The sequence below is a fragment of the Malus sylvestris genome, chromosome 7 (genome assembly GCF_916048215.2).
Source record: "Malus sylvestris chromosome 7, drMalSylv7.2, whole genome shotgun sequence".
NCBI lineage: Eukaryota > Viridiplantae > Streptophyta > Magnoliopsida > Rosales > Rosaceae > Malus > Malus sylvestris.
The window spans coordinates 33,526,066-33,538,395 of record NC_062266.1 but is presented as its reverse complement, the minus strand read 5'-3'; the positions used below and the strand labels follow the sequence as shown (position 1 = coordinate 33,538,395).

Sequence of the window (12,330 nt, the reverse complement as noted above, 5' to 3'; positions counted from 1 at the left end):
TTGTGTGTGGATATTTTGGATATTTTGTTTTATTTTCCATTCCGTTACAATTCTTCACAATTTTGTATGCATGACTTTAACTACATAAAAAATAATACAAAATAAATTTAAATTAAGAACACTATGAATATTTGAGTCGAGTATAATCAAAAACCTAATTTGTAAAATAAAGTCAAGTGTAACCAAAAACATAATTGTAAAATACGTGAAGACATTTTTAAAATACGCATATATTAGTAGGTTAGGTGTTTAGGAGAAGGTCTTGTGTGAGGTCACTGTTAATGGTAGGTCATGGGTGTTATGTGAAAGGAAAATGAGATACAAATGGGACCGGGTGAACTTTACAAAGTCAGAGGGGGTGGGGTAGGGGAAATTTTTTTTGTCTTATTTCATAAGAACAACTTATTCGGTATATGAACTGAATAATTCTCATTTTTCAATCGACCAAATAGAAGAAATAGTCATTTAAATGCACCTTTGCATTGAGAGTTTGTCAGCGCTCATTGCTCATAAAGAGCAACGAGGAGTGATTAGTGGGATTCGGGTTTCTGAGGGGGCTCCTAGTATCCATCATTTGTTGTTTGCCGATGATAGTTTCTTGTTTGGTAAGGCCAAGTTGGAAAAGTGTGCTGAGATTCAACATATTTTGGATGTGTTCTCCTAAGCGTCAGGGCAACAAATAAACTTGGGGAAGAGTAGCATTGCTTTTAGTGCTAATGTGGATGGCAGAGAGCAGCACGGGTTGGCAAATTTTTTGGGAGTTCAATTAGTGGAGCGACATGAACGATATTTGGGCCTGCCTACTTTTGTGGGTAGGAATAAACGGCAAACTTTTGCTTATATTAAGGAAAGAGTTCATAAGAGACTGAGTGGGTGGAAAGGGAAGTGTTTGAGTGAAGCAGGACAGGAGTTGCTTGTAAAGGTGGTGGCTCAAGCTTTGCCTACATATGCTATGAATTGTTTCTTGCTTCCGAAGACTTTTTGTGATGATCTCCATAAGGTCATGGCTCGGTTTTGGTGGGGTAGTGATCCGGACTCAAGGAAAGTTCATTGGAAGTCATGGGATAGGTTGTGTTTGGCTAAACTGGAAGGTGGTATGGGGTTCCGAAATCTTTATGCCTTTAATTTGGAGATATTGGCGAAGCAGGGTTGGCGTATTCAGTATCCAAAGTCATTGACTGCAAGGTTGTTTAAGGCAAAATATTTTCCCCATACATCGTTTTGGGAAGCTCCGATTCCCTCATCTTCATCTTACTGTTGGTCTAGTATACTCAAAGCTAGACTAGTCTTGGAGAAGGGTTCGAGATGGCTGATATGTGATGGGGCGTCAGTACGGGTGTGGAAGGATCGGTGGGTACCTAGACCATCGACTTTTCGTCCCATCTCTAGGCCGCCTCCCTCGCGGGGAGGATATGTTGGTGCAGGACCTGATTGATGGGGAGAGAAGAACATGGTGTGAAGCTGCATTGTTGGAGTATTTTGAAGATGAGGACAGGGAGCACATTCGTACACTTCCAATTAGCGTTTGTCTTCCTCCGGATAAGCTAATATGGCACTACACTGACATGGGCCATTTTATGGTTAATAGCGCTTATGGGGTGGTTTGGGACTTGATCAAACCATCATCTTTGAGTGCTTCGTCTTCAACTTCGGGAGGTAATCCATTTACTCCGTTATGGAAAGCAATATGGAAGGCCAAGGTCCAGCTGAAAGTGCGGAATATGGTATGGCGGACATGTCAAGATATTCTCCCGACAAAAGATAATTTGTCTAAGAAAGGAGTTAATTCGGATTTGTTGTGTGTTCTTTGTAATGAAGAATCAGAGACGGTGGTGCATGTTCTTAAAGATTGTCCATTTGCAAGAGCTACATGGTTCGCAACTCCGTGTAGTTTTCTTGTTGATTCAGTACCTTGTGGATCGGTTAAAGAATGGTTCTTCACTCTTCTTCAGAATCACCATTTGGACTTTGATTTTATGTGCATGGTAGTCTGGCAGTTGTGGCAGGAGCGGAATGATAGAACTTGGAAGGGAAAGCTCGGGTCGCCAGCCGTGGTGGCCCAGCGTGCGGTGGCCTAGTTGCAAGAGTTCCAGGGTGTGGCGACCAAATTGGAGGTAGGGGTGGGTAAGGCTAGGATAGTGCTAAGGGACGGACAAGGTTCCTTTCTGGCAGCAACGACTTGTTTCCTCCCTATGGTGTATTCGGCCCTTCAAGCAGAAATGCTTGCGATTAAGCATGGTTTAGACCTTGCCCTGCAGCTTGGCTATCAGAAGGTTCTAGTTTATAGTGACTTCTCCCAAGCAATGTCCATTATTAACACTTGTGTGGATCGTGTGTCGGCTATGGACTTGTTAGCGGGGGATGTCCTTCTTAGTGCATATTTGTTTTTTAGCTTCTAAGTTTATTTTTGTTTCTAGGAATAATAATAGTATTGCTCATTGGCAAAGGTAGCATTGTCCATTGAGACAAGGGTGGTTTGGGTTGAGGACCCTCCTATTGTTATTCTGGACCTTCTTATCCAAGACACTTTGTAATTTTGTTAATAATATCGTCTTCCATTCAACAAAAAATGCACCTTCTAAAATATGAGAAAAACGTGGTTGAACAATTTTTCACACTGAATAAAACCACCGTGAATTTAGTTGGACCAAGCATCATGTACAATCCTATGTAATCATGTTCATTATTTTTTGTTTAATTTATTTAATCTAACAATTAATAATGTGTGAAAAGTATCTCCCTTTTTTCGTTATGTTATTTCTCTTTTCCCTAATCAAGCTATTAGATAGTCAAACAAATACTAATGTCTTGGTCCACGCCCACCTTCCTCCTACCTTCGTAAATAGAATTTTTTACACTGTTATTGTGACGTTCCGTTAATATTATTTAAAAGTAACGCTATATGTATATGATATGCTCCTCCGGCTAAGTTTTCTGATAACTCCATCAGTCACAGAAATTAGAGCATATTTATTTCCTGATGATCTCAAACCATTCTTCTCATATCTTTCCCTCTTCTCTCAGACTCACACCAAAGCCTCCCAAGCTCTCAACCCTGCTATCAATGGCTTCCGCCGCCAAATCAACCACCACCACCACCATAACATCCCCAATCACCGTCACCGCCGAGTCTCTACACTCCATCCTCTCTCACCAAACCCTAATCAACCATTTCCAATCTTCCCTACCCGCCGTCTCAGCTTCTCTGCAATCCCCAATCCGCCAAAGCTACGAAGTTTCGCCCTCCTCCTCTCTCCTCCTCATGCCCTCCTGGTCCTCCTCCCCTTCTCTCCCCTACTTGGGCGTCAAGCTCGTCACCTACTTCCCCGGAAACTCCACCATAAACTTACCCGGAGTGCACGCAAGTTATGTGCTCTTCAGCTCCGCCACCGGCCAAACCCTCGCCACTATCGACGGCACCGCCCTCACCCTTTACAGAACCTCCTGCGTTTCAGGCTTAGCTTCGAGGATTTTATCCCGAAACGACAGCGGAATTCTGGTTATGATCGGTGCGGGCGCTATGGCGCCGCATTTGATCAGAGCTCATTTAGTGGCACGGCCGAGCTTGAAGAGGGTGATCATATGGAACCGGAACGCGGAGAAGGCGGAAATTTTGGCTGAGAAAATGAGAGAATGTGCGGAGTTTGATGGGGTTTGTTTTGAGAGCGATGGGTGTTTGGATGAGGCGGTTGGGATGGGAGACATTGTGAGCTGCGCCACCAATTCGGAGGCGGCGCTTGTGAAGGGGGAGAAGCTGAAGGCGGGGGCACATTTGGACTTGGTTGGATCTTTCAAGCATTCCATGAAGGAATGTGACGATGAGGCGGTGAGGAGAGGGAGGGTTTTCGTGGACAATGAGGCGGCGCTGGAGGAGGCGGGGGAGCTGGTGGGTGCTTTCGAGAGAGGGGTGATGGAGAAGGCGGATGTTTGCGGAATGTTGGTGGAGTTGATCAACGGAGACAAGGTCGGGAGAACAAGTTGCGAGGAGATTACTGTGTTCAAGTCCGTTGGTTCTGCAGTTGTGGATATTCTTGCAGCTCAGTTGGTGTATGAAACCTATATCCAGCAACAAAATTAGTTTGATCGAATGCAGATCGAACACATTGTACAACCTCCACAGGGTTTTGCGCCCGTGGTAGTTTTCCGGTCTTTGTTCATCAACGTGTACGAGAACATGATCGCTGAATAAAATGCTTGCTTCTTGTTGTAGATTCGAAATGTTGTATAAGCGCAGCATTGCGGATCATAAAACATAATGTAGCCAGTTCATCCTGGAAAATGAAAACTACATTGCTAAAATCTCTTACTCTGTTCTGCAAGACAGCTCCTACATTGCTAAACAGCCGCCGGAGAAAATATATATAACCTGAGCTTATAATCCGATCAGTTGAAACAACAGCGATGAATTGCTAGGAAGGAGAATAAAAACTGATTCAGAAAAAATGCTACAATGCGTTCTCGATATCTTTGTTAAATCGCAGTGTTTCTAGTTCGGAGTTACTTCTGAATCAAATTTCAACGGCATGAGACCGAGCAGCAAGATGAGCAAGTTCAAAAAATTATTTACGAGGCCAAGAATCACAAGGCTTCGGAAAAAAAAATGAATTTTCATAAATCATTAATTGAAATTAACAATACAACGACCTGGTGGACTGTGCGTGTAAATTTTGGGCAACCTCTTCAGCTGCTATATCCAAATCTCTGCAAGGAGGCACGATGAAGAAACGAGCTGGAATCAAACTAGAAGATGACACTTGACGGTGTTGATAATGTTAGCACTCAATTTGCTAAGTTTGTTTCACCGTTTGTGGTTTGTGCTGCATCCTTGGGAATAGTAGATCATTGAGTTGTCTCTCCGCACTGTACTCAGAAGTCGCCTGAAAACACACGAGTAGACGGGGTAATCATAGGCAACCTTACCTTTCAACATAAGCACATTGTATTGAATGGTTCCAAAGAGTAACAACGATAGACGAAATGTTAAACCTCATGGCTCAAGGATGATTGACATACCCGCGTATTATGCGCAAACCGCAATGTCTGGACTTGTGTCCCTGAGCAAACCCTTAAGTCAAATCCAAGAGAATCTACATCAATAAGTACTGCCTCCTGCAATAAAATTCAACAAAGATCAATCATCTTCGTGGGTGTTAAAGATGACCTCATATAAGTAGGGTGTTTCACTCTAAAAAAAAAGTTGTGCAAAACCTACAGCTACGTCTTTGAAATAGATTTGGAAACTTGTATAACAGCTTTGAATATGTTGGCCAAAAAAAAGTTGTACCTCCACTTGAAGACCCTTTAGTCTCCAACACAAGGACTTGAGAGCTTGCGTGGTCTTTTCTCCACCAGCTTTCAAACGAGATATAATTTTAGCTGCCGAGTGTGCAATGCAATCGGGTTGAGCTTTTACAAAGTCTTCTACTTCAACAAGAGTCTGGAGAATTACAACAAAAGATTAGCTATTAAAAAGGAGCTCGCATCCACTTGAACAAAAAAATAAAAGTAAAATCCTTCCTTACACAAACCTGAGTTCCATGTGATGAAAACAGCTGAATTTTAACCATCTCCAGTTTGTAAAATGTAGTCCCGTTTCCTGGTGCTTCATCTTTCTTATTCTCCAATTCCTCTGCCGAGACTGGACTATCCTTGGAAGTTCCTGATTTATGGCCATTAATCTTAACAGGATCTTCTAAATCATCTTCGACAGTCCTACCAACTTCATCAATACCATCATTAAAAGACTGATGATCAGACAGATGCTTTTGGATGACGGAATGTTCTTCTACAAGTGCAGGCCTTATAAGACCCTGAATAGCCAAACTAGCTGGAGCCTGCTCCGCCCAATCTATAGGATCATCAGAAGCAACCTGAAACGTAAAAACAAAAGCGGAAATACGAGAAACGGAAAAAAGAATTGACAACTTCATGAAAAACCATGAAATGGGATACGACCGCAGCTAGATGCTTCAAATGAAAAAGAGGTACTACAAGTGAGCAAAAGAAATGCTCAAGGATTCCCCGTTGTTACAAACAAAACACACGAGAGTTAATTTTTTCAGTTACTTCTACATCACTCCATGGTAGGGTAAGAAAATTATAATGGATAATTACCTCACTTAGCTTCTTGGCAAAATACATTGGGTGAGAATAACGCATGGTCTCCAATTTTGCCCAGTCTCCAATAGACTTGTCAGAATCATCCAGATCATCTTCGTCTTCATCTTCAAGAACAGCAACCCAGTCCTAAACACGAACCTATTAGATAATTAGAAATGTCTTACAACATCCATGCATTCCACGTCTAAAGAAATGACAACACAAACAGACCGAATCGTAGTCAACGTCTTCTTCATCATCATCCTCCTCATCATCGTCATCATCTTCAACATCACTATCTTCATCTTCAATCCCATCTATTTCAAAATCAATGCCTGGTAACTCCATCTCATTGATCATTTCCATAGCATCTAACCCAATAATAACTTGCTGCATAATTATAATAACCCACAAATTCGTAAGAAAAAGTCCAAAGCATAGAATTGCTGCTAGAATTCAATCATTTCTAAAGATTATTATCGTCTATTTGTTCATAAAAATTGCATACCACAAAGTTATTTTCTGAAGTTAGGGATTGAAAAGTGTCTTCGCTATCCTTCACTTGAAAGTAGATATCTGCAACATGCTCGAGCGGGTTAAAATCTTCACTTTGAAAGAAAAAAAAAATTTCCAAACTCCAACATATCAGGAGAAAGTCATACACTTGACTTACTTCCATGTTCATCTGTTACATAAGGCAAATCCGGACATAAAATATTTTCATGAACCTCATCATTGATCAAACTCGTAAACATGAGTGTTGCTTTGCTGTTAACCTGAAAATGGCATACTATGGGCAACATTAGCAATGCCCTCGATATGAAATGGGGAGCATCCATAAGTGAGCAAAACTAGTCCAATTTATGGCTCATTAGGAAGTGCCTTTAAAATGATTAAAAGCGCTTTTGGTGAAAAAGTTTTAGGACCCAATCCTTAGTAAAAACGCAAGTGAACCTGGTAAAGCACTTGAAGTGCTTCGTTGAAGAAGCACATATGGAACCCAAAAACATTTTCTTCAAAAGCGCTTTAAGTCATATTAAAAGCACTTCCAAACGAGCCCTTAGTAATCAAATTTCCGAACTTCCGTCTACTTATTAACAATCGAATGCAATGTACTACCTCAATAAGGGTTCTAGCAGATTCTGCAGCTGTAAGTCTAGCAGCTCCACTAGTATCTAATGTGGACTCCGCAATATCCTCAAATGGGTGGTATTGCGGCCTTCCATTTGGCTTTACAGGCTCCGAACCGGGCCCTAACTGCCCGGCGGATGCCCGAATCCCACTCTTAACAAAACTCCCCTTTTTTGCAACTGAACCATTCTTTGATCGTCTAATTCGATTCCTGTAGAAAATCCTTATCAAATTTACGCATTTTCGGAACCTCGAAATTCAAGTTGTTTTATTCAGCAAGAAAATGCTCAGCTGCTCGACAACAAAAATCAAACTAGTTTGCTTACCACGGCGCGGCGAACCCGCCGGTGCAAGAAAGGCGGCAGTGTACGGCTCCGGTCACCTCGTCTGAGCTCCACGTCGGACGATAAGCTGCAACAAACAAAAGAAATTAGATTAGAAGCGTTCTGCGTTGGAACAGAGATAACGCAGGGAAGAGATGTGAAGAGAAAGTTGAGCTGTTAAAGTGAGGCGGCGGAGATAGAGAGAGGAAGGGAGTTACAGGGCATGGAGGTGGAGGAGCAGAGGTTTGTGGCGGCGGAGTTGAACCGTACGGCCATGGCTGACTCGATCATCATCATCGTTTTCGAGTTGCTTGTAATGCAACTGCAAGTGTGAGATCCACAAACTCTTTCTCTCAAAAATCTGAAAGGATGAGGTTTGTTCTTTCTTTGGAGTCTGGGCTACGATTCTCTGCACTCACAAGTAGGGTAACGTCTACAACTGAAATTCCAACGTTTTGGTACTTCCCACTTTGGGCCTTTGGTACCTATAAGTGTTTTTCTTAATTATAAGCATAATTTTACCGGTTTGAAAGTGGTTTTAGAATGACTAAAAGCGTTTTAAGATAAATTATTTTTTTAATTCAAAGAGCATTTAAAGTGCTTTCTGCAATAAACACATAATTTGGTGCATCTTGAACACATAAGTGGTGCGTCTTGTTAGAAGCACTTTAATTTTTTAATAATTGATTCCAAAAGCATTTTCATAAAAATGATTTTTTTTTTTGTCGAAACGAGAAGTGTTTTTAATTACTTTAAAAACACTTTCAAACGAGTATTATATGTGTTTTTTTTTAAGAAATTGCTTCTTAAGTGTAAATGCACTTATTTGTTGTTTTGTCAAATGTATTCATAAACGTTTTGGAGTCTGTAAACGAGTACTACGTGTTTCATTAGAGAAGCCATTTTAGCTCATCAAAATCAATTATAAATCTCTATAGAAGTCGAGAGACAAAAAAAAAAAAAAATCCATATTAGTTTATATTAATTACCTACAAATGTTCCCTATGCTTGTTGGATGGAGGCTTCCAATCTAATCGCTATTTCCCTGCAAATCTCAATAATCATCTTAAATCCTATTTTGTGAAGGATTGCACAAGGATTAGCTATTTCAACGCACCATTGTTTACTTTTTGCACACCCTCTATTAATTTTGACTATTAATTTTACTTTAATTGTTCAATCTAACGACTATAAAACAAAAGACTCAAGGCCTTTAGAGCAAGTCCACCGTCCTAGCCCTCAGTCCAAAAAACAAGCTGGCCCTCAGTGAATTTGCTCCAACCCACAAAGTTGCCTGGCACCCAGCCCATGCCAGGCAACAGACCAGCCCAATTTTGATAGACCAAGGAGCCGGCCTATTTGGCTGGCGCGTGCAAGACAATCGCGCGTGGGCGCGAGTAGCCGACAAGGCTGCAGAGGGCTGTTAGCCCACTTGTGCTCCGGAGCCCATCAGCGACGTGGCATGCTCATAGCCGTTGGATTTCCAACGACTAATTTTTCTAGACCGTTGGATTTCCAAAGGTAAAAAAATTTAAATTTTACTTTTAAACTGGACCGTCCGATCATAGATCAACGGTCCACTTTTTTCCCCCAAAAATAAATAAATTTTTTTTAAAAAAGGCCCAACGCTAAGATTTATTACCATAGGCCACGTGGCAGCTCCTTGGCTCTTGGATTTGAATATTTTTCAAATCCAACCGTCCAGATTAATTAACTATATTAAAAATTATTAAAAATTATTAAAAAATACAGAAAAAATATTAAAAAATACAGAAAATTAAAAAAAAAATACATAAATTTTTAAAAAATGTTTTTTTTTAAATTTAAATACCTAACCCTTATCTTCCACCTTTACACCACATTTCAATATTTTCTACACTTTAAGAGAAAAAATGTCTTCGTGGAAGCTCATTGAAGATGTTACGTTGTGTGAATGTTGGGTTCACACTACTCATGACCCGATTACGGGTAATGAGATGGATAAGCGAGAAATGTGGAGTAAAATTACAAAAGCGTTTTGCGATGTACATGGAAAAGACGCCAGAACTAGTCAAGGTCTTCAAGGTCGTTGGAAAAAACTCAACGCATCCTTTACCTGTTGGAAAAACGCCATCTCTCATGCTTCCGGTAACCTTCGTAGTGGGACAAGTTTAGTGGATTAGGTGACAATAGTTTTATTTTTTTATACGTATTCCACGCACATCAATATTTTGATTTAGTTAATTTCGTATGTAATTTTTATGTTATTTCTTATGTAATTTTTATATGCATTCCACCCGCATCAAAATTTTAATTTATTTAATTTCTTATGTCATTTTTATGTAAATTATATGCATTCCACCCGTATCAATATTTTGAATTTATTTAATTTCTTATGTAATTTTTATTTAATTTCTTATGTCATTTTTATGTAATTTATATGCATTCCACCCCTATCAATATTTTGAATTTATTTAATTTCTTATGTAATTTTTATTTAATTTCTTATGTCATTTTTATGTAATTTATATGCATTCCACCCCTATCAATATTTTGAATTTATTTATTTGTGTTACACCTGCATTTTTTAACACTATCTTATCCTACATTTTATAGACACTACAAGCTCAAGCATTCTACAATTCAAAGAACCAGAACAAATCATTCATCAAATGGGAATGTTGGCAAATTGTCAAAGATTGCCCTAAATACAAAATTGTGGCAACCGGTCCAAAAGTTGTTATGCACGGTATGGGTCTACATAGTTCTCCAGAACCAGACATGGCCGAACAAGAAGCCGACACATTTGAAGACACGGAAGGGACGCCTGAACAAGTGCCCGAGACCCAACCGACTCGTCATTCCCTCAGGCCTCAAGGTAAAAATCTATTCACAAAATCTTAGCGGAAATCTATTCACAAAATAGTACGTTCAGATAATGACACGTGGCGTGACGAGATTGGTTAAAAATCCTATCCGAAATTAAAACTATTTTTTTTTATTCTTTTAGAAAAAATTTAAAAATATTTTAAATGGGCTGGGTGCCAGCGCATTTTGTAGGGGTGGAGATCGTTTGTGCCATCGCATTTTTTCACTAGGTGTCAGAGCATTTTTTTAGGGGTAGAGATGCATTGGCCTATTACTGTTCATTGGAGTCTGTTACTGTTCACTGAAGTGGATAAATGGGCTGGGTGCTGGCACAAAGTCCTTAGGGGTGGACTTGCTCTTAGTAACCAGAACACAACAATTTTGCAATCTAGAACGAAATTATGGGTTCGGTTAGTTTCTCTATATAGGGAAATTGGCCAAAATACTCATGGTTTGTTAATTTCTTTGTAACTTCAAGTTGTCTAATTAAGATATTTAGTATGTTTTAAACATATAACTTAACATTTTAGATTTGGTATTTCATTTTAGGTGACGACGGAGTTTTGTGATTTAATTTGGTTCACCAAGTTATATTTCGTAGAAATTGATTCATACATAATTAGTTAATATTAAAAATATTTAGTGACACGCCCGATCCTGATATCCTCCAAACATCAGGGTAGACATATGCTAGCCGACACCTGAATGTGACGAAGCCACACTAATATGCATGAGAACCAATGAATATAAATAAGACTTATAAATTTAAATATAATTAATATGCAAATGAGGAACATGTTCAGAGCATACAACTAATCTAGAACTCTAAAAAGAAATAATATAAATTTGAATGAACAAAGGAATGGGTCCTACACCGAGAGGACCCGAAGATGCCGATATGGAGTGCCTTGATGCCGAGATTGTACACCTCGATTCTAAGTCCTAAGGGGGCACAAAACAAAAAAGGTGAGTGGACAAAGTTGCTATATAAGTAATACTAAAACAGTTAATCTTTAATGTACTAACCCCCAAAGTTTATGAAAACTCATTAGTATAATATGTAATAGGTTTTCCGAAAACCCTAGCATGACATAAAACTTCATAAAACATATATCATATATAGTGTGCTAAATAGTGGTATCATACTCGCCCGAAGGCAGGACATTCGCCCGTAGGCAGAACATACGCCCTGTAGGTAGAACAATGACCACTAGATAAGCACAAAAATCATTGAACCATAATCTTTCCAACATAAGTACATATATCTCAACGGAGCTCAGTAGCTTAAACATCATATCTCAAAACATTTTCATAGTATATAGTCATCCATCATATGTACTACAAAGAACATGAAATCGATAAAGCATGGTATTCCAAAATACTCTCAGTAAAGCATGATATCTTATAAAAAGTAAAATCTAATTTTCTCCTAAAACATAACCATTAAATCGTGATTTTCATGTATGCATTTCTAATAGCAAAATTATGCATTTTGGAAGGGGTCCACTTATAGATACTTCGTTATCAAAAAGCCATGCAACCAACAACGATGGAAACACCACCATAAATGCACCTGAGCACATAAATGGTCCAATTAATAAAACTATACTTAAACAATTGAATTTCGGGAAACAAACATCATAAACGGATTCAGGACGTCGAAAAATATAAAGGGGGACCTCGGGTACACCTACGCGCTGGCCAGGGCTTTGGTATCCGACTAGGTTTGGGTCGGATCCGAGTCTGAGCCGAGGATTTAGGCTGCAAGGTTGGGCCTGGTTCTCAGTTGGGCTTGGGTTTAGTTTTGGGCTGGCCCAAGGATTTTTGGGCTGGGTTTAACAAATGGGTTTGGACCTGGGTTCATTGGGGCAAATGCCTAGGTTTGCACAGCCCAATGGCCTGGGTTCATTGGGTTACCAGGTCGAGTCGA

General features: G+C 39.7%; 2 protein-coding genes across 2 annotated transcripts; one reads left to right on the top strand and one right to left on the bottom strand.

Annotated features, from left to right (window-relative positions):
- The first annotated feature begins 2,930 nt into the window (after nucleotides 1-2,930).
- On the top strand, nucleotides 2,931-4,299 carry LOC126629318 (protein SAR DEFICIENT 4). Its single transcript, XM_050299333.1, has one exon. The coding sequence runs from the start codon at nucleotides 2,981-2,983 to the stop codon at nucleotides 4,076-4,078; it is 1,098 nt and encodes a 365-aa protein (XP_050155290.1). The 5' UTR covers nucleotides 2,931-2,980; the 3' UTR covers nucleotides 4,079-4,299.
- Nucleotides 4,300-4,432: 133 nt separating this feature from the next.
- On the bottom strand, nucleotides 4,433-8,006 carry LOC126629317 (uncharacterized protein At3g49140-like). Its single transcript, XM_050299332.1, has 11 exons — nucleotides 7,772-8,006; nucleotides 7,557-7,641; nucleotides 7,219-7,441; nucleotides 6,773-6,875; nucleotides 6,608-6,675; nucleotides 6,331-6,489; nucleotides 6,115-6,246; nucleotides 5,529-5,870; nucleotides 5,285-5,437; nucleotides 5,014-5,109; nucleotides 4,433-4,877 (listed from the first exon to the last, which is right to left on the bottom strand). Exons 1-11 carry the CDS (start codon nucleotides 7,848-7,850, stop codon nucleotides 4,788-4,790), a joined length of 1,530 nt encoding a protein of 509 aa, XP_050155289.1. The 5' UTR covers nucleotides 7,851-8,006; the 3' UTR covers nucleotides 4,433-4,787.
- Between the last annotated feature and the right edge of the window lie 4,324 nt (nucleotides 8,007-12,330).

Excerpts from the sequence above, each read along its gene's own strand:
- LOC126629318 (XM_050299333.1), top strand. The coding sequence starts at position 2,981 with ATGATCTCAAACCATTCTTCTCATATCTTTCCCTCTTCTCTCAGACTC.
- LOC126629317 (XM_050299332.1), bottom strand. The coding sequence starts at position 7,850 with ATGATGATGATCGAGTCAGCCATGGCCGTACGGTTCAACTCCGCCGCC. Across the intron at positions 7,442-7,556 it reads GGCGGGTTCGCCGCGCCGTG|GAATCGAATTAGACGATCAA; the intron begins GTAAGCAAACTA and ends GATTTTCTACAG. Across the intron at positions 6,247-6,330 it reads AAGACGTTGACTACGATTCG|GACTGGGTTGCTGTTCTTGA; the intron begins GTCTGTTTGTGT and ends GTTCGTGTTTAG.